The 21,475-nt window shown below is 49.2% G+C and overlaps 1 protein-coding gene across 1 annotated transcript in view; it reads left to right on the top strand.

The window, feature by feature from the left end:
* The first annotated feature begins 7,520 nt into the window (after positions 1–7,520).
* The window catches only part of ROCK2 (Rho associated coiled-coil containing protein kinase 2), a 139,600-nt gene continuing 125,645 nt past the window's right edge, over positions 7,521–21,475 (top strand). The window contains exon 1 of the mRNA XM_029081096.2: positions 7,521–7,683. Coding sequence (XP_028936929.1) covers positions 7,564–7,683 — 120 coding nt within the window. The 5' untranslated portion in view covers positions 7,521–7,563. The remainder of the gene's footprint in view (positions 7,684–21,475) is intronic.

The following is a 21,475-nucleotide window of genomic DNA, read 5'->3' as shown; positions in this document are numbered from 1 at the left end:
GCCCATGTAGGACAAGGGCTTGTTCTGAGCTGAGGATCTTGCATTTACCCCCATGCTCGGCACATACCAAGTGCTGGAGCAAGACCACCATTTGCCATGGCAGAGCTTCCCCTCCCCCGGAGCATGCAGGATCTCTTGACAGTAAGCTTGTTGTGGGCAGGAAACAGGCTCGCCAACTCTGTTGTACTGTCCTCTCCCAAGTACTTAGCAGAGTGCTCTGCACATAGTAAGCACTCAGTAAATACCATCGATGATGGGAAGGAGGCAGGGTACGGAGGGAGGCCTGGGGCTCCCAACGAGCTGATTGCCCCGCCACTAGGTGGCGCTCTAAAGGGCAAGGCTCCTGATGAATTCCTGCATGACCTCACCAAAGGGTGGGATTTACCCCCCATCTTTCATCTGAGGTTTTTCAAGTTTTAATGACGAGCAACATCGTTATTTCTATTTGGCATGTGGGGGAAATGACTCACAGGAAAGTTAAGTGATTTGCTCCAAGTCCCGCAGAGCCCTGAATGAAACTCTCGATGAACTTCTTTTTCACAAACTATTAAAACAGCCTTCCCTTTAATGGAGGAGAGTGTAGAAATTCATGCCTCCTTAGTCATGAGAGGTCACTCCTTGATACTGCTAATAAATCTTTGCTTATTACTAGGAATTGAGCATCCTACACCAGACTCAGAGAGGGCTGTTTATGTGATGCTATGATACACAGTGATACCAGAGAAAGGTTTCAGCTTGTTCCACAACCATTTATAGATTGCTCTTCAGTTTATTATAACTCCATTTGGTTCCTCACTCTGAGGAGTATGCAGGTTAATTGCTCCCTGCTTTCCACTTTGATTTTGGCCTCTGCAGGGAAATACCAACTTTTTCTTTATGGCATGTTAAGCGCTTACTACATGCCAGGCAGTTTCCTATGCACGGGGGGTAGATACAAGCTAATCATGCTGGGCGCAGTCCATGCCCTACATAGGGCTCGCAGTATTAATCCCCATTTTGCAGATGAGTGAACTGAGGTAATAATAATGTTGGTATTTGTTAAGCGCTTACTATGTGCAGAGCACTGTTCTAAGCGCTGGGGTAGATACAGGGTAATCAGATTGCCCCACGTGAGGCTCACAGTTAATCCCCATTTTACAGATGAGGGAACTGAGGCATAGAGAGGTTAAGTGACTTGCTCACAGTCACACAGCTGACAAGTGGCAGAGCCGGGAGTTGAACCCATGACCACTGACTCTGAAGCCCAGGTTGTTTCCCCTGTGCCACGAGGTACAGGTAAATTACATGACTTGCCCAAAGTCATACAGCAGATAAGCGGCAGAGCCGGGTTTAGAACCCAAGTCCTTTTGACGCTCAGGCCCATGGTCTACGCACTTGGCCATGTTGCTTCTAATCGTTTCTTCAAAGAGCCGGCAAAAGCCCGGGTGCTGGCTTGCCTACCCCGAATGCAGCTGGACTTTAGCGGCCGTCATATGATGAGTTTTGTTTTCTTTGAAGTAACTTGGTAAAAATATCACTGTGAGGTGCAGCAGTACTCCATTTTCTACGTAAAACTTGCTTAGCACAGAAGTCCCACAGTTCGCCGAATCAACATGATCGGTGCTCTCCAAGGCTGGAATACCCAGAATTACGGGTCAAATTTCTGTTCAGTAAATGGAGCCGTCGTAAATAAGCTGGAAAGATAATTTTGGACGAAACGATAAGACCGATAGACACTGTAGGGCTTGTCACATTTTTGATGAGAAGAGATTTGGACTGTTACTGGGGAATCTAGTTGACCTGTATTAGTTAGCCTACAGCTCAGAAAAGAAGAAACATATACTAATACAGACTCAAACTGGGATCTGAAGAGGCAGTGTGGGGTAGTGGAGAGAGCACGGGCCTGGGAGTTTTCATCTGTAAAATGGGGATTAAGACTGTGAGCCTCACGTGGGACAACCTGATTACCCTGTATCTACCCTAGCGCTTACAACAGTGCTCTGCACATAGTAAGCCCTTAACAAATACCAACATTATTAGAAGGTCTTGGTTTCTAATCCCGGTTCTGCCACTTGTCGGCTGATCAAGTGACTTCACTTCTCTGTGCCTCAGAGACGTTCCCTCATCTGTAAAATGGGGTTTGAGAATGTGAGCCCCACGTGGGACAGGGACTGTGGCCAACCCGATTTGCCTGTAATCACCCCAGTGCTTAGTTCAGTGCCTGGCAACATAGTAAGCGCTAAACTAATACCACAGTTATTCATTATTTTTATTACCTGAAAATCGATCTCTCTTCTTTTTACCCCTCCTATTTTCCCCAGGAGTAAAGAAAGTGCAATCGCTATTCCTCTCCATTCCTAAATCACCATAGTGTCCACTTTGGTTTGCTCTACCAGTTGATGTGTATAGAGGGCAAATAATAAAAACACTTCCATAGTCACTAACATGCATGACTAAGAGAAATGCTGAGCATCATCATACATGACGCGGAGCTAGTCGTTAGTATTGTTAAGGATGGAAAAGATGGATTCACCTATCCACCTCCGCACGAAACAAAAACTCTTCACTCTTGGCTTCAAAGCTCTCCATCACCTTGCCCCCTACTACCTCACCTCCCTTCTCTCTTTCTACTGCCCACATCGTACACTCTGCTGCTCTGCCGCTCACCTTCTCACGGTCCCCTGTTCATGCCTGCCCCGCCATTGACCCCTGGCCCACGTCCTACCACTGACTTGGAATGCCCTCCCTCCTCACATCCACCAAACTAACTCTCCTCCCCTCTTCAAAGCTCTACTGAGAGCTCACCTCCTCCAGGAGGCCTTCCCAGACTGACCCCCTCCCTTTCCCTCTTTCCCTCTGCTCCTCCTCCCCTCTCCTTCCCCCTCCCCCAGCCCTCTGCCCTTCCCCCTTCCCCTCCCCTCAGCACTGTGCTCTCAGTGGAAAGAGCCCGGGCTTGGGAGTCAGAGGTCATGGGTTCGTATCCTGCCTCTGCCACTTGTCAGCTGTGTGACTGTGGGCAAGTCACTTAACTTCTCTGTACCTCAGTTACCTCATCTGTAAAATGGAGATTAACTCTGAGCCTCACGTGGGACAACCTGATTATCGTGTCTACCCCAGCGCTTAGAACATAGGCTCTGCACATAGTAAGCGCTTAACAGATACCAACATTACGATTAGACTGTAAGCCCATCAAAAGGCAGGGACTGTATCTGTTACCGATTTGTACATTCCAAGCGCTTAGCACAGTGCTCTGCACATAATAAGTGCTCAATAAATACTATTAAATGTATTTATTTTGTTAATAAGATGTATCTCTCCTTGATTCTATTCATCTTGATGATGTTGTCTTGTTTTTGTTTTGTTCTGCTTTGCTGTCTGTCTCCCCCATTTAAACTGAGCCTGTCACTGGGCAGGGATTGTCTCTATCTGTTGCCGAACTGTACATTCCCAGCGCTTAGTACAGTGCTCTGCACATAATAAGCACTCAATAGATACTATTGAATGAATGAATGAATTCACTCTTCCTACCGGGATAGACAGGATTCTGCCCCCAGACAATGTTCCATCTGACCTAAGATGAAAATCCAGAAATTTTAATTTTGCGTTTTAAGTCTGCCACGTCTCCAAATGGGATTTGAAAATCCGTACATTAATCAACTAATGAAAAAAGGAAAACATAAAAGTCAAGCTTAATACGGCACAACCCTATTGCATAAACTAATAAAAATGGTAAATCATAATGAACACAATTTTTAATCCACAAAACAGGATGGTTTAAATATAGGCCCCACGTAATAAGGCAGTTTTCTATGCAGGGCCCCTGACTGAGCCCTCCTCTCCTCTTCCATCCCGTTCTGCGCCCCTCTTACTTGCTCCTTCGTTCATCCTCCTTTCCATCCCCAGAGCACACATGAATATATTTGTAATTTATGTAATTTATTTACCTATTTATTTATATTAATGTCTGTCTCCCCCTCTAGACAGTGAGCTCGTCGTGGGCAGGAATGCGTCTGCTTGTTGTTACATCGTACTCTCTCAAGTGCATTTTCTCACACATAGTAAGCACTCAATAAATAAGAGTGGATGAATGAAAGATCAAATGGACCTTTTACCAAGTTAGACATTAGCACCCCTCCCCCCTTCCCCCGTCCCCGGCTCCCAGACCCCTCCCTGAAAGCCCTTACATCTCAACCCCTGCAATTAAAAATCTCCCTTCTCCGGGAAGCTTGTTGCCAACTAAGTGCTTTGCTTCGTGAATGCAATTTATTTTTTCGTCGTTATTACTTTAATGTGGGTGATGCAAGCCCCGCATAGCTGCGCAGTTAGTCAGCCCATGCCTTTGGGTCTGAGAGTGCTCCGTGATTCTGGGGGAGCGGGCGGGCAGCCCTGTGTGTGTATGTGTGTGTGTGTCGGGTGGGGGTGGTTGGTTCGATGGATGAGTGGGTGGATGGGTGGATGGATGGATGGGTAGGGGGGTGGATGGATGGATGGGTGGGTGGATGGTTGGATGGATGGGTGGATAGGTGGATGGATGGATGGATGTCTAGGTGGGTGGATGGATGGCTAGGTGGGTGGGTGGATAGATATGGATAGGTGGATGGGTGGATGGATGGGTGGGTGGGCAGATGGGTGGGTGGATGGATGGATATGGATGGGTGGATGGATGGGTGGGTGGGCAGATGGGTGGGTGGATGGATACGGATGGGTGGGTGGATGGATATGGATGGGTGGGTGGGTTTCCGCCGCCTGGTAGGCCGGGGAGGGAGGCAAACCCGCCTGGGCTCCGCAGCTCTCTCTCCTCCACCTGCTCTGCTTACCCTTGTCCCAAGCCCACTGTGACCCTAATTTCCAGGATCCATCCCCTCTTCAACTCTCCTTCCCCTCTTTATCACTGCCCCTGCCCCCCCCCCCCCCGATAAGCGGTCTTTGCAACAAGTCTGCTGGCTCGCACCCCCCGACCGCCAACACTAGTGCACTTCTGCACATACTCCCTCTCTCAAAGGCATCTATTTCTGCAAGGAGAGTTTTGCGGTGCCCGCGGGACTGGTAAATGGAGGGCTGCCTCTGTGGCCCACCCCCAGCCTCCAGGGTTGGCGGTCTCCAGGCGGTCAGCAGCAGCCGGGCCAGGGCCAAGGGAGGGTTTCGGGGTCAGGAAGGAGAGGCAGCGATTCCCCTTGGCGCATCCAGGATAGAACCTGGGCCTGGGAGTCAGAAGGTCATGGGTTCTAATCCCACCCCCTCCACTTGTCTGCTGGGTGGCCTAGGCCAGTCCCTTCACTTCTCTGTGCCTCCGTAAAATTCAATCTTTCATTCAATCGTATTTATTGAGCGCTTACTGTATGCAGACCACTGGACTAAGGGCTTGGAGAGTAAAAGGGGAATTAAGATCATGAGCCCCATGGGGAACAGGGGATACATGTCCCCACGCAGTACAGGTGCTCTGCACACAGTTGGCGCTCCATTTAAGAATAATACTGTTGGCATTTGTTTGTTATTTGTTAAGCGCTTACTATGTGTCAAGCACCGTTCTAAGCGCTGGGGTAGATACAGGGTAATCAGATGGTCCCATGTAGGGGTCACAGGCTTCATCCCCATTTGACAGATGAGGTAACTGAGGCCCCGAGAAATGAAGCGACTTGCCCAAGGTCACCCAGCTGAAAAGTGGCGGAGTCGGAATTAGAACCCACGACCTCTGACTCCCATGTCCCGGCTGTTGCCACTAAGCCACGCTGCTTCTTAAATGCGATTGAATGAATGAAGGACAGGGGACGCATCCAAACCGATTTGCTTGTAATAATAATGATGGCATTTGTCAAGTGCTTACTATGTACAAAGCACTGTTCTAAGCGCTGGGGGGAATACAAGGTGATCAGGTTGTACCCTGTGGGGCTCACGGTTTTAATCTCCATTTTACAGATGAGGTCACTGAGGCCCAGAGAAGTGAAGTGACTTGCCCAAAGTCACACAGCTGGCAAGTGGTGGAGGAGGGATTAGAACCCACGACCTTTGACACCCCAGCCCGGGCTCTGTCCACTGAGCCACGCCGCTTCTCAGGGTCAGGAAGGAGAGGCAGCGATTCCCCTTGGCACATTCGGGATAGAGCCCGGGCCTGGGAGTCAGAGGTCATGGGTTCTGATCCCACCCCCTCTACTGTGTCTGCTTGGGTGGCCCTAGGCCAGTCCCTTCACTTACCCACCCCAGCGCTTAGTAGAGTGTCTGGTGCCTAGTCGGCGCTTAGGAAATACCGTGATTGTTACGATTATTGGGACGGCCCCCGCACCCTTGTCCGTCGGCCGGTCCCCACCCGGGGTTGGGTGAACTGGGGTGGTGACTGGACGGCAGGCGCTGGCCCGCTTCGGGGTGTGGGGTGCAGGGTGCGGGCCTGTAATAATAATAACAATAATAATAAAATGTTGGCATTTGTTAAGCGCTTACTACGTGCCAAGCACTGTTCTAAGCGCTGGGGGTGACAGAGGGTGATCAGACTGTCCCACTTGAGGCTCACAGTCTTCACCCCCATTGTACAGATGAGGATGATGATGACGTTGGTATTTGTAAGCGCTTACTAATGTGCCGAGCACTGTTCTAAGCTCTGTGGGGGCTACAGGATGATCGGGCTGTCCCACATGAGGCTCACGGTCCTCATCCCCATTTGACAGATGAGGAAACCGAGGCACCGAGAAGTGTCTGTCCCGACGTCACCCAGCTGACAGGTGGCGGAGCCGGGATTCGAACCCAGGACTCCTGACTCCTAAATCCATGCTCTCTTTCCACCGAGCCACGCCGTGTGGGGCTGTGCAGGGTGTGGGGATGGGTGGAACTGTGCGAGGCTGTGCGGAACTGTGCGGGATGCGGGGCGGGGCGGGGTGCAAGGCTGTGCGGAACTGTGCGGGGCTGTGCGGAACTGTACAGGATGCGGGGCGGGGCGGAACTGTGCGGGATGCGGGGCGGTGCGGGGTGCGGGGCTGTGCGGAACTGTGCGGGATGGGGTGCGGAACTGTGCGGGATGCGGGGCGGTGCGGGATTGTGCAGAGTGCGGGGCTGTGCAGAGTGCGGGTTGCGGGGCTGGGCGGGGCGGTACAGGGTGCGGGGCCGTGCAGGGTGGTGCGGGCTGTGCCGAGTGCGGATTGCGGGGCCGCGCAGGGTGGTGCGGGCTGTGCGGGTTGCGGGGGGGGGGGGGGGGGGGGAGGTGCGGGGCGGTGCGGGCGCGGAGGGTTGTGGGAAAGGGGGGCGGGAGCAGGGGGCGGGAGGCGGGGCAAGGTGGCTGCCCGAGCGGCCCACCGACCGCCCGGGAGGGGGCCGGGGCCGGGGCCGGGGAGGCGGAGGAGGAGGAGGAGGAGGAGGAGCGGGAGCCGAGAGCCGTGCGGGCTGCGGGCCGGGGGCTGCGGGCTGCGTCCCGTCCCGTCCCGCTAGGCCCCGGCTGGGCGGGCAGCGGCAGCGGGGACAGGAGCTGCTCTTCTCTTTCTCCTCCTCTTTCTCCTCTTTCCTCTTTCTTTCTCCCTCCTCTATCTATATCTATCTTTCTTTCTTTCCTCCTCCTCCGCCTCCTCCTCGTCCTCCGCCTCCGCGGCCGCGGCCGGGAAAATGTCGGTGGGGGCGCCGCCGTCGTTGTCGGCGGGGGACGGGGCGGCGGCGGGCCGGCAGAGGCAGCTGGAGGCCATGATCCGCGACCCACGGTCGCCCGTCAACGTGGAGACCCTCCTGGTCAGTCACGGGGACCCCCGGGGGGCGCGGGGGGACAAGGAGGGGACAGGACCGGCCGGGGGGACGGGGGGGGGGAACAGGACCGGCCCGGGGGGACAGGGGGGGACAGGACCGGCCGGGGGGACAGGGAGGGATCAGGACCGGCCGGGGGGACAGGGAGGGACCAGGACCGGCCCTGGGGGACGGGGGGGGGACAGGACCGGCCCTGGGGGCAGGGGGACACAGGACCGGCCGGGGGGGACAGGACCGGCCCGGAGGACAGGACCGGACAGGGCCGCCGGGACCGGCCGGGGGAAGGAAGGAAGGGAGGGCGGCGGCGGCCTGGGCTTTGTCTCCCTCCCACCGCCCCCAGCCCGCCTCCCTCTCCTGCCGAAGGCTCCACTCCAAGCGCTTAGTGCAGGGCTCCGCACGGAGTCGGCGCTCAGTACGTTCGATTCAGTGACTTCTCCGGGAGGATGGAACACGTGCCTCGGACGCCCGCCCCTCCCCAGCGCCATCTCCCCCCCCCCCCACCCCCGGCCGCTCAGTACAGTGCTGCTGCTGCTGCTGCTGCTGCTGCTGGCATCTGTTCATTCAATAGTATTGATTGAGCGCTTACTATGCCCCCTCCCCCCGGCCGTTTAGGACAGTGCTGCTACTGCTCCTGATGGCATCGGTTCATCATTAGTATTTATTGAGCGCTTACTATACCCCCCCCGCCCCCCCGGACGTTTAGTACAGTGCCGCTACTGCTGCTGATGGCATCGGTTCATTCATTAGTATTTATTGAACGCTTACTATGCCCCTCCCCCGCCCCCCGGCCGTTTAGTACAGTGCTGCTGCTGGCATCTGTTCATTCGATAGTATTTATTGAGCGCTTACTATGGCCTCTCCCCCGGCCGCTTAGTACAGTGATGATGGTATCTGTTCATTCAGTAGTATTTATTGAGCGCTTACTATCTCTCTCCCCCCGGCCGCTTAGTACAGAGTACAGTGATGATGGTATCTGTTCATTCAGTAGTATTTATTGACCGCTTACTATGCCCCCCCCCCCCCGGCCGCTTAGTACAGTGGTGATGGCATTTGTTCATTCGCTAGTATTTATTGAGCGCTTACTATCTCTCTCCCCCCGGCCGCTTAGTACAGAGTACAGTGATGATGGTATCTGTTCATTCAGTAGTATTTATTGACCACTTACCATGCCCCCCCCTCCCCCCACCCCGGCCGCTTAGTACAGTGATGATGGCACTTGTTCATTCGCTAGTATTTATTGACTGCTTACTATGCCCCGCCCACCCCTGGCCTCTTAGTACGGTGCTAATGGTGTTTGTTTATTCAGTAGTATTTATTGAACACTTACTATGTGCCCTCCCTCCCCATCCCAGCTGCTTAGTACAGTGGTGGTGGTGATGATGATGGCATTTGTTCATTTAGTACTACTTATTGAGCGCTTATGATGATGATGGCATTTGTTAAGCGCTTACTATGTGCCATTCATTCAATAGTATTCATTGAGCGCTTACTATAATAATAATGGTGGTATTTGTTAAGCGCCCAGTTCTAAGCGCTGGGGGAGATACAAGACGATCAGGTTGTCCCACGTGGGGCTCACAGTCTTCATCTCAATTTAACAGATGAGGGAACTGAGGCCCAGAGAAGTGAGGTGACTTGCCCAAAGTCACCCAGTTGGCAAGCGGTGGAGTCGGGATTAGAACCCCATGACCTCTGACTCCCAAGCCCGGGCTCTTTCGTCTCTCTCTACGATGTTCAGGGCGCTGTACTAAGCGCTGGGAATGTACAATTTGGCAACAGAGAGAGACTACCCCTGCCCCATGACGGGCTCACAGTCTCAACAGGGGAGACAGCAAGCCAGGCACTGTATTAAGCGCTGGGGTGGCTCCAGTTAAACCGGATTGGATGCAGCACCTGTCCCTCCTGGGGCTCCCAGCCTCCATCCCCCGTTTGACCGATGAGGACACTGAGGCCCAGAGAAGGGAAGCGACTTGCCCAAGGTCACATAGCGGACGAGTGGCGGAGCGGGGATTAGAACCCACGACCTTCCAACCGCCAGGCCTGGGCTCTACCCACTAGGCCATGGCCTTTCTGCATCTGAGTGGAAGGAGCCTGGGCTTGGGAGTCAGAGGTCATGGGTTCGAGTCCCTACTCTGCCACTTGTCAGCTGGGTGACTGTGGGCAAGTCAGTTCCCTTCCCTGGGCCTGAGTTACCTCATCCGTAAATTGGGGATTAACTGTGAGCCTCACGTGGGACAACCCGATTACCCTGTATCTACCCCAGCGCTTAGAACAGTGCTCTGCACATAGTAAGCCCTCAACAAATACTGACATTATTGTATAGTATGCGCTCCATAAATACTATTGAAAGAAGAACGGCAGAGCCCTGCCCCGGCTTGGGGCGCCCACCCCCTTTTTTTTCGTTTTTTCCTTTGGGTGGGGAGGGGGGCCAGCCAAATTGCACGCCCCTTGCCCTCTCTGGGCACCCGGGGCAGGGAGATGCGTGCCCAGGGGTCTGGAGAGTTGGGATGATAATATGCACCCCTCCCTCTCCCATTCCATCCTGTTTACTCCCTCTCTCCACCCAAAGTGGCTTTGTACGGTAGAGAAGGGGGAAAAGAAAATCTAAAACGGAGGAAAGCGACAAGTTGGTTCGGTTTTCCAAGCATCTTCCATTTACTAGCCTGTTGCAGATGCTCCCCCCCACCCCCCCCCCACAAAAATGGGAAAAATTCAGAGTCAGGCCTGAATACAGATCGCCTGAAGCATAAATTAGATAAAGTCTCGCCTTTTATTATGTTTTTTGTTCCCCTCCCCTGGAAATCTCTCCAAACCCAAGTTAATGTACAATTAAAGTTAGCCCCGTAGTTGGCTCCTGGGAAAGATTTTTTTTGAAAAAAGGAATGGTCTTGAAAAATGAGAAGGGTCTCCGAAGATTGTAACATTTTTGTTGGTCCTCTGGTGTCGGGGCGAAAAGACTGCGTTTGGGAGGAATCGGTTTGATGTGAAATGGCGCTTCATTTAAGAGGAAGGGTGTGGATTTATACTCGGGGAGGAAGGAAGGGAAAATAAATCTCTCAGGATTCAATTAATTCTATTGGGGCAGGAGTGGAGAAGGAGGATTCTCTAGTGGTTTCCTAGGCTCCTATGGCCTAAAATCAGAATGTATTTCCGAGTCAGGAGAAAGCCCAGTGACTAAATCTTGAGGGAAGAGAGTCTGTTTGTGTGTCTGTATGTCCCTGTATGTCTGTGTCTGTGTGTGTCTGTATGTGCTCTGTTCCCCTACCCTTCCCTATGCCGTCTCTGTGTCTTTCTTTTCCTGTGCTGTTTGTGTGTTTTCTTTCCCTATGCTGTGTGTGTGTGTTGTGTGTTTGTGTGTTCACATCCCCTACCCTTCCCTGTGCCGTCTCTGTATCTCTTTTCTTTTCCGGTGCTGTTTGTGTGTTTTCTTTCCCTATGCTCTGTGTGTGTGTGTGTGTGTGTGTTCACTTCCCTTATCCTTCCCTATGGCTGACTTCTCATTGCAGGCAAGTTATTCTTTAGGCTGCTGGACTCATTTGCAGAATGACTCAATTCTGTTTGGCCAAAATGCAGGAACTGATTGCACAGTAAGTCTGCACTGGGGAGCTGCAGCGAAGTCTGTCATTCCTCATTGAGTCGTATTTATGGAGCGCTTGCTGTGTGCAGAGCACTGTACTAAGCACTTGGAAGTATTTCAAGTGATCTTTTCATTTTGCTGGACATTCAGGAAATGTGGACACCTATGGTGGGCGTGGGAGAGAGTTTGGAGAATGCGTCTTGTTTGGGATTGTGGAAGATTGTATTGCCTCCAGGCAAGAGCACTTGGAGTATTTAAGTCTCTACAGTGTGCAAACACCAGAGCATGTGCTGGGGTAGATTGTTATTATTATTATAAAGTGCCCTCGAGTCGTTTCTGATTCAGAGCGACTCCGTGGCTATACTTTCTCCAGAACGTCCTGTCCTCTGCCATGAACTGAAACCTTCTAATGGTTCTTCCGGTACCGTTGTTAGCTATGTGGTTATAAAGTCAGACACAGTCTCTAGCTTCTGTGTGGCTCACCGTCCCGCTAGGAGAAAGAGGAGGTATTGAATCCTCATTTTACAGATGAGGAAGCTGAGGCACCGAAGAAGTGTGAGGTCCCCAAGGTCAAACAGCAGGCAAGTGACAAGAGCTCAGGATTGGGTGCCCCCACCCCCCAGACTCTGAGCTCATGTGGGCAGGGAAAGTGTCTCTTGTTGTATTGTACTCTACCAAATGCTTATAGTTGTGCTTTGCACACAGTAAGTGCTTAATAAATACGATTGGATGAATGAATGACTCCAGGGTCTGTGACTCCCAGCTTTCATCTTCTCCCCACCCCCCTGAACATCCACTCTTTCCACTAGGCCATACTGCTTTTCAAGTCGTGATTTCACTTGGTTTTTGGCTGGAGGGAATTGCAGCTTAGACTGAAGGAGAGAGAGCTGCCTTTGGCTTTGCTCCCAGCATTTTCACTTTGGTATTTTGCTAGGAAAATTTTGACCTATGGCCAGAAAGAGCAGTTAAAAATAGTACAGCAAATCTGAACCATTAGTCAGGTTAATATTTAACCCTGGCTGAAATCTTTTCACACTTCATATTTTCCTATTTTTACCTCAAATGATGCTTATTAGAGCTCGACGAGCCTTAAGTGTGTTGTTAAGCTTGAGAACCCCAAAATTTACCCCTAAGACTATGCGTTGATATGTATAGCATAAATTGACGTTTTTAAAATTCGTCATTCAGACGAAAAGAGGATCAGACTCAAATCACGGCTCCCGGTAACTGTGACATTGGGAATTAATGCAAGCTGTGAATAAAGAGATCTATTCAGGGACAATAGGACCAAAATACATAAATTCTTTCAATGCTAGCGTTTTTCTCAGTACATGATTACTTCGGGTCATATCTAAACAGGGATAAGCCATCTCCATTGCTTTTCCTAATTCATAGGTAGATCAAACAACTGAGTATATTAAAGCAAAAAGTGTCGATTCGGGAGTCAAACACGGCTTAATCTTAAAAAAGACAGTTTTGTCCAGGATAGGATTTTTCCCTTTGGTTCATGATTTTAAATGGCTGAAATCCTAAAATATTCATTCATTTAGTAGTATTTATTGAGCGCTTACTAGGTGCAGAGCACTGTACTAAGCTCTTGGAATGTACAGTTCGGCCACAGAGACAGTCCATCCCTGCCCAGTAACGGGCTCACAGTCTAAACGTGGAATGTGACCCCAATTGGAGTCAGTCTATTTGTAATCCCATACATATGAGACTATTCTTTTTTGGTTGCTCAAGACTATCTCTTCTTTTAAGAGAAATTCTGCCCTTTTTTTTTTTTGTAGCAGATGGTGAAAATCTGAAAACATATATGAAGCTCCCTATGAATGACAGTTAAATTTTAAAGTAGGCGGTAGGATTCAGTAAACCGTGAAAGAAGAAACTTCCAGTGCAGGCGTCATCAACTTCCAGCTAGCTGGTTTGAGGGTGCAATGCCAAGCTTTCTTGGCTAGTGTGCCAGCCTCCTGCCGTTGCGTGGGTACTGACTCGGAGCCAGGTCCGGCAGCACTTTTGCAGCCACTTTAGGATTCTGCACGTCTATGTTTCTGACCCGACCCCTGTTCTCGCCGTTCATCACCTCACCACCCTCTCCAGATTGCTCTCTGATAGCCCTGCTTCTGGTGCTGCGGTGAAACGGGAGTGGAGATTAGTAGGGAGGGACAGCCGACACGAAATTGAACTCAGAGATCACACCGAAGGCTGGTTGTGACCTCGGCCCCCTTTGGGGAGATCGACGGGCGTTCCACTCACTTCCTCTACGCTTCCCTGCGGATCACTCGAGCCATCCCCCCAAAACGCTGCGGATGCCCGTTCTAGTGAGTGGGGTCTAAATCGGAGCCGAAGGGCAGATAGAGTCTACAGACGATGAGGTTCAAGGGGAGCGTGGATACGTTTAAGGATGACAGCTCCGTTGTAGGTTATTAGAGGAAAAGGTTAGGGATCGTAGATGGTCTGTCTTTAACCACGTGCCGTCTGTTCTGGGCTGGGGAGCGGGACTAATGATGCTGTAGGTCACCAAGGGTCAGTGGTTGCCGCAAAATATCAATCAATTTGGAATTTATTGAGGGCTTACTCTGGACAGAGCACTGTACTAAGCTCTTGGGAGAGTCCAGCACACCAGCGTCGGTTGACACTTTCCCTGTTCACAAGGAGCGGTTGGGCTGGGGAGATCTTGGTTGGTCCAGTACGTGACACTGCTTCTGTCCTTCGGTGGGCTAGTTGAGGACGACCCAATAGACTCGCTGAGGCATTTTGCTCCATAAATGAACAAACAGAACTAAGGAAGAACAAACTGCAGATGCTTTGTGATGTTACATATGTACCGGAATAGGTCTGAAGCCCAACTAGGACCCTTCTTGGACTTACGTAGTGATAATGATTATGCTATTTGTTAAGCGCTTACTCTCTGCCGGGCACTGTACTAAGCACTGGAATGGTTAGAAACAAATCGGGTTGGACACAGTCCCTGTCACAGTCTCGATCCCCATTTTACAGATGAGGTAACTCAGGCACAGAGAAGTGAAGTGACTTAGCCAAGGTCACACAGCAGGCAGGTGGCGGAGCCGGGATTAGAACCCACGACCCTCCAACATCCAGGCCCGTGCTCTAGCCACTACACCGGGCGGCTTCTCAGTGAGGTGGTGAATCAAAGTAAGAATTAGCCATAAGAGCTTGGGTAAGATATGACTTAAGGTATTTATATTGAGTGAGATCTGAAGCAATCCCTGTTGACTCATATAGGAATCAGCTTTATTCTAGTTTTGCTCACCATATAAAAAGTTTGACTGGGTTCTTATTTTTCTTTTGAGAACAAAGTTGACTTCTTGGTATATATTTCTTGCTGTGTGAATTTGAATGGACACTGTTGGTCAACTGATTTGAGTTCTCATCAGAAAACCATCAGAAACCTTTTTAATGAAGTTGGCAGACCATATTTTGGTGAGTTCCAGGAATAAACTAATGTCACTACCAAATTATCCTTTCGCCATAGAGAGGTCAGTTCAGTCCATCAATCAATGGTATTTGAGCACTTACTATGTGCAGAGCACTGTACTCTGCTCTGGGGAGAGTACAGTACAACAGAATTGGCATCCGTGTTCCCTGCCCATAATATGCTTACAGTCTAGAGCGGGAGATATAGACAATAACAGGAATAATATCAGTTGCTTTATAGCAGGGCTCTATTGGTAAGATGATGTTCTTTGCTTTGCGTTGTTATTATAGATGGATCACCGGTAGGCTGAAATGTGGAAAATATGATATGAAATAACTTTGAAAAATTTAGACTCTTCATTTGCAGATTTGAGATAGCTTTGAGTAATTTGTACCCTTTAGGGCAAGCTTTTATGTAAACACCTGTTATTTCACCCACTGTCTTCAGAACACAAAATCCTTACATTGAGCTGGAGCTTTCAAATGTCTGTTTATTCCCCGGTAGCAAGTTAGGTGGTTTGGGAAGAACAAAAACTCTTTCAGTCAAGCAGAGGACTATTTATTGCGTTGCTGCAAAAATAAGATGCTGCTTACAATGTGCTAAATTGCCCCCTTATGGCTTGAAAGAATGAATGCTCCTCCCAGAGTGCCTAATTGATGATCAGCAATAAAACTTAAGTATTAGGAAAATCTGCCTCATTGGGGAAAACAATGTAAAAAAAAATGATCCTTTTCAGTATTGTATTAACATGAGACTATATGTTCTGTACTGCCTCTTGAATCCAATACCGTCATTGAGGAGGGAAAAAAAAAAGCTTAGGCACAAAAGCTTGTGGGGGGGGGGGGGGGGAGAGGAGAAAGTGTTTCCACAAGTAGTCGTTCAGGCAGAAAACACAAGTCCAAAAAGGATTTGGATAAATTCATGGACTCACAGTTCATAATGGGGTACTAAAGGGATATTTTGAGGGGTGACAGTGAAAAGGAAGTTGTGCTGATTCATGGCCCATACCTAAACTCTAGCGTGGACGTTTCAGCAGGTAGACATCCCAAGGATCCTCCAGACTCCTTGTTGCTATTGCTTTAGGCAGAGCAGTGGGGTTGGATGGACTTCGGTTGGATGGTTGGGTCTGACACAGAAATATAGCAGTACTTATTTTCTGTGTTCTTTGGCTGAATTATTCATTTATTAAGCGCTTGCTCTTCTAAGGTCTAGGAAGGAATCCAAAGGTGGGACTTGGACGTCGTCCCCGCCCCTTGGGAATAAGGGTCGGGGGCGAGGCGGGCTCAATCTGAAAGTAAAAATGGGGAGAGGGGTCTGGCGATGGACACGTAGCGTTGGATGAAACAAAACACTGACAGCATAGAGCTCCAAACAGCTGTAAGATACTGCAGCTAGAGGTGCAGAAATTGAGGCTCCCCGTGGTTCAGAGTCCAGTCACATCCGCCGCTACAGGGATCGCTGCCTCAGCAACTTCTACAGTCTTCCCAGGGTTTGTGGAGGTGACCCCAGGCTTCGGCTGCTTCTCTCCAGCTCACGGGACTGGTACCACACAGCCAGGGGGGAGGTTCCTCAGTGGTGCAGAGGAGAGCCCGGTGTGGGATCCCGAGGAGGCCTGTTGATGGATGCCCCGCTAGAAGAGGACGCTGAGGGCCGAGGGAGTCGTGATGAGGAAAGCGGAGAGGCAGGCGGGCACCCGGAGGAGTCATGCCATAGGCTGGTGGGGAGCGAGGTGCCAGCGGATGCCTAGCGGTGACTGGGTGTTATTGGGAAGGACCCCAGTAGTTGGATTCCTGTTCATTTGGAGCAGGATCGGGGGTCGGCCAGTAATGGTAGCTACCAGGGGTTCAGGAATAAATCAAAAGCACATTTCTGTCTTCGCCAGAATTTTCCTGAGCTGTTCTGCCGGTGTGGGAGAGAAGGGGCGGGAGAGAGCCGTGCCTCAGTTCACGCAGCTGAACCTGGCCCGCGTTTCACTTCATAAGTGCATTTGATCCACATCCACAGGGGAGGGTGTCTGCTTCCAAAAATCTATTCAAAATGGATCAGACTTCCATCTGCTCCTGCAGAACTGGGGCAGGTGGCTGTGGAAAATCCAATGATACAAAGGTTTTCACCGGAGTAATGAGAATCATTTAAATGTTATAGTTATTTTCCCACTTAAAATTCCTTACATCCGTTTTCAAATGTATTGATGTCGAAGTAGTGATAGTATTTATTAAGCATTTACTCTGTGCAGCTGGGAGAAAATAACCAGTCAAGTATTTGTGGTTGAATTTTGTTCATTTTGTATATCAGAGAACAAATATTCATTCCTACAAATTACATTCCTATGTCTTGCTGTCAGTTGGTCACATACACACCCCACAAAATGTTTGCAAATCATTTTTTGTTTTTTGTGGATCCTAACTTTTTGGATGCACTCGTGTTCTTCCTCCTTTCTGAAACTCCCTCTCCCTTCATCTCCTTTCAGAAATCCCACCTCCTTCAGGAGGCTTTCCCTGAATAACTTTTCTTTGACTCAGGTCATGACTTTATCAACTGTCACCTCAACACTTTTGCAGGCCTTTCATGGTACTTGTGTGCATATTGATTTGCAGCATGGCCCAGTGGATAGAACACGGGCCTGGGAGTTAGAAGGATCTGCGTTCTAATCCCTGATCTCCCACTTGTCTGCTGTGGGACCTTGGGCAAGTCACTTCCCTTCTCTGAGCCTCTCAGTCCCTCATCTGTAAAATGGAGATTAAGACTGTGAGCCCCACGTGGGACACGGACTGTGTCCAACCCAATTTGCTGGTATTCATCCAGTGCTTACTACAGGACCTGGCACATAGTAAGGGCTTAACAAATACCCCAATTATTATTATTATTATCGTTATTATTATTGAAAATACACTTTTTTGTCTGTCTCTTCTTTTAGATTATACCATCTTTGAAGACAGGGATTGCATATTCTACTTCTGGTATATTGCACCAAGCACTTAAACTGTACCAAAATGTGAACACAGTATGTGCATACTATTGAATGATTAATTTATCAGAATGCCTTGTGTATTTAGGTTGTGGTAGCACATGTTCCTCCTGCTTTAGCTTCGGGCAGGATGACCTAATGTGGTCCTGAATTTCCTTAGTTTGGAGTGATCCTGTTTACTCTTTCTCCCTCTTAATTTCCCTTTATGCCCCTTATAAAGAGATTGAAGGGGTTTAAGCAAATTTCAGAGATGGCTGTTAGTGAGGGCTCCTGAATTTTTTATTTCCTTCAGTGAAGCTGTCCCAAGGATCTTACTCGCAAGATTTTTGTTCCGTGGTTTAATTCCACCAATCAAAGCTGAGTTTGGCATCTCTGGATAATGGACTGTAGAGGAGTTCCTTTTCTTGCTCCAAATCCAAAAATGATTTTGCGGTGTACATTTTGCTGAATGGGTCCTGTGGCTGCTCATTTCACTCACTCAATAATGATTACAGCGCATTGGACTAGGCACTAGGGATAGTTCAATCAATCTATAGTATTTATTGAGCACTCACTCTGTAGAAAGCACAATAAAAGTGACATGATCCCTGTCTTCGAGGATTTTACAATCCAATCAGTCCTGAGTGCTCTTTTGCTGAAAGGGAGAGAGGGTATGTGAATGAGAAAAACAGAGAGGAGGAAGGCAGAATAAGTTCACAGTTCCATCACCCTCAATTAATCCATCAGTCATATTTATTGAACACTTCGTGGTTACAGAGCATAGTGTTAAGCACATGGACAAGTACAATCTAAGAGATGGTAGATGTTTCTTGTCCACAAAGAGCTTACAGTTTAGCGGGGAAGACAGACATTTAAAATAAATTATGGATATGTCCATAAATGTTGTGGGGCTGACGATGGGGAGACTATCAAATGCTTAAAGGATTAGATCCAAGTGCATAGGTGATGTGGGAGGGAGTAGGGGAAATGAGGTTTCAGGAAAGGCTTTTTGGGGGAGATGTGACTTTAGTAGGGTTTTGAAGTTTGGGAGAGTGGTCTCTTGGGATTGAGGAGGGAGGGTGTTCCAGGCCAGAGGTAAGACTTGCCTGTGGGTTCGGTGTTGAAATAGACAAAATCACAATAGCCAGGTAAGATCCGTGGCAAGGTGCTTGAAGACTTTAAAGCCAGTGCTAAGGGATTTCTGTTGGATGTGGAGGTGGATGGGCCACCATTGGGATGGGTAAGTGTGGACTGAATGTTTTGGTAGAAAAATGATGCACGCAGCAGAGCGAACTCTGGACTAGCATGGGGAGAGACAGGAGGCCAGGAAAGGTAGCAAGGAGACTGATGCAGTAGTCAAGGTGGGAGAGGATAATGGGCTTTCCTTCTTTGTCCTAGTCATAAATGGGCCTAGTGGGATTGCTTTTAATCCCCTATCAGCTGCTGTCCACAAACCTGCATTGAAGTAAGGTTTACCTGAACGCAGCTTCACTGATGGGGGACATGCCAGGAGGGTGGATAAAAGTAGAACACTGAGAGAACTGCGGTATGATGAACCAAAATAGGTCAACCGGAGCAAGTGGGAAAGAAGAAATGCTTAAAGAAAGTAGGAAAGAGTAACCTTGGACAATGCAGCATTGCAGATGAGAGCGGAGCCGGATATGCAGCCACCTTTGCCCATTGCAAACAAGAAAGGAGCTACTTCACAAGTCAAGCTCCAGGAAGATTTTGACCCAGGGGTGAAAAGGAGAAATACGTTAGATGCAGGAAACAAGGGATGCCCTTCTTATGTTGTTGGTATGATGTTAGCTATGCATTGACCTTTTGGGCGGTTCCATCAGTAAACTTTACTGTCATTGGTATCATCTTTGAATATGAATGAAGGACAACAATAGAAGCTAGACCTCTGGTTCCAAATGATCCCATTGGGTCAAACCCGGAGACACCTCCTACGCTAATTGGTGACATAGCCCAGGATTTGTAGACCCCACCCACCGTCACTGCAGGGAAGTTCCTTTCCTTCCTGCTGCCTTCTTCTCCTTGAAACTCCCATTTTCTGTGCTGCTTTCCAGTCAAGGACTGGGAAGCTCTAGTTTTCCCTACCTGGACAGGTCCCCCCACTGCCCAGGCAGAGACAATGGAAGCTTGTGAACTCTGCTGGGAAACAAAGGAAGGAGGAAGATACATGGTTGCCAGTTGTGTTGATATTTAGCAGAATGATTCTCATTTAGAATCTCATAGAGAAGCAGCATGACCTAGTGGATAGAGCATGGGCCTGGGAGTCAGATGAACCTGGGTTCTAATTCCGGCTCCACCATCCGTCCTCTGTGTGACCTTGGGCAAGTCATTTCACTTCTCTGTGCCTTCAAGTATAAAATGAGGATTAAGACTGTGAGCCCCATGTGGTACCTGAACAGTATCCAACATGATTACCTTGTATCTTCTTCAGCACTTGGTACAGAAGCACTGTACTAAGCACCTGAGAAGCCAGTGGTGTAGTGGATAAAGCACGGGGCCTGGGAGTCAGAAAGTCATGGGTTCTAATCCCGACTCCACCGCTTGTCTGCCGGATGATCTTGGGCAAGGCACTTGTCTTCTCTAGGCCTCAGTTACCTCATCCGTAAAATGGGGATTGAGACTGTGAGCCTCACATGGGACAGGGACTGTGTCCAACTAGATTTGCTTGTATCCATCCCAGCGCTTACTACAGTGCCTGGCACATAGTAAGCACTTAGCAAATACCATTTAAAAGAAAAAAGAGAATCATAGCCAGAGTGAGAGTGAACAGGGAACTGCGTTTGCAGAGAGTGGTATCACTATGTAGCATGTGTGAAAGGTATTTTTTAGTATTTCTGAATCAGTGCAATTCTTTATAGTGAGAGTACTATCTTTAGGTGATTGATGAAGTTTCATTCAATCGTATTTCAGTTGTATTTATTGAGCACCTACTGTGTTTGAGTACTGTTCTAAACTCTTGGGAGTGTACAATACGACAATATTCCATGTCCACAGTGAGCTTGCAGTCGAGTTTTCAAATAGCTTCTTCCAGGCACAGGTCACCAGGGAAGGTGGATCTGTATTTCTCCTTGTCAAGAATGCCAGTAGCACTGGCCGTTTCCTGATCTATAGCTTTTTAGCCACAGATCTAGTCCCAAGTACTGTAGTGTGGATATTGAATGCAGAAACTTCCCAAGCAGCCTGGGGGAGAGTGACCAGATGGCGGACTTGGAAAGGTAGCAACTTCCCTTCCAAAAATTGGAGCTGCAGAAGAGTTCATCTGAGGCAAAATGGAAAGGTCATAATGCTCAACTTAAGTGAGGAGCCATCAGATTAGTGAATGGGCATTTAGGGGACAGACTTTGCTTATTCAGTCAAATTTATTGAACACTTATTGTGTGCAGAGTACTATACTAAGCGCTTATGGCCTCAAGGCTGAAAAATGTTTGCTTTTATTCACCCTGGGAGCAAAGTATGGACTTCGCTATGGCTTGAATGAAAAGTTGTCAGGGTGGCAGTTGGGGGAATAATTCAGACTTGGCCCCTGTCCCACAAACGTACAAACTTAGGGAAGGACGGCAGACACCTAGAAAGCAGAAACTTATTATAGATTGCACTGTACATGCACAACACTATATGGCTTTATGTTTGCAGCACCTGCAGCTATTTTCACCTTTGCCTCTCTGTCTCATGAAACTTCTGCTTGAAAGGAGCTGATCCTTTCCTGTTTGCAGTGGGCCATGCTAATTTATCTGTGGTAATTGGCTTCCAGTTTTGGGCTGATATGCATAATTGTATGACAGTTTTGCGCATGTGCGTGTGT

The sequence above is a fragment of the Ornithorhynchus anatinus genome, chromosome 1 (assembly GCF_004115215.2).
Source record: "Ornithorhynchus anatinus isolate Pmale09 chromosome 1, mOrnAna1.pri.v4, whole genome shotgun sequence".
Classification (NCBI taxonomy): Eukaryota; Metazoa; Chordata; class Mammalia; order Monotremata; family Ornithorhynchidae; genus Ornithorhynchus; species Ornithorhynchus anatinus.
The sequence above is the reverse complement of the archived record's forward strand: the minus strand, read 5'-3'. Positions and strand labels throughout refer to the sequence as shown.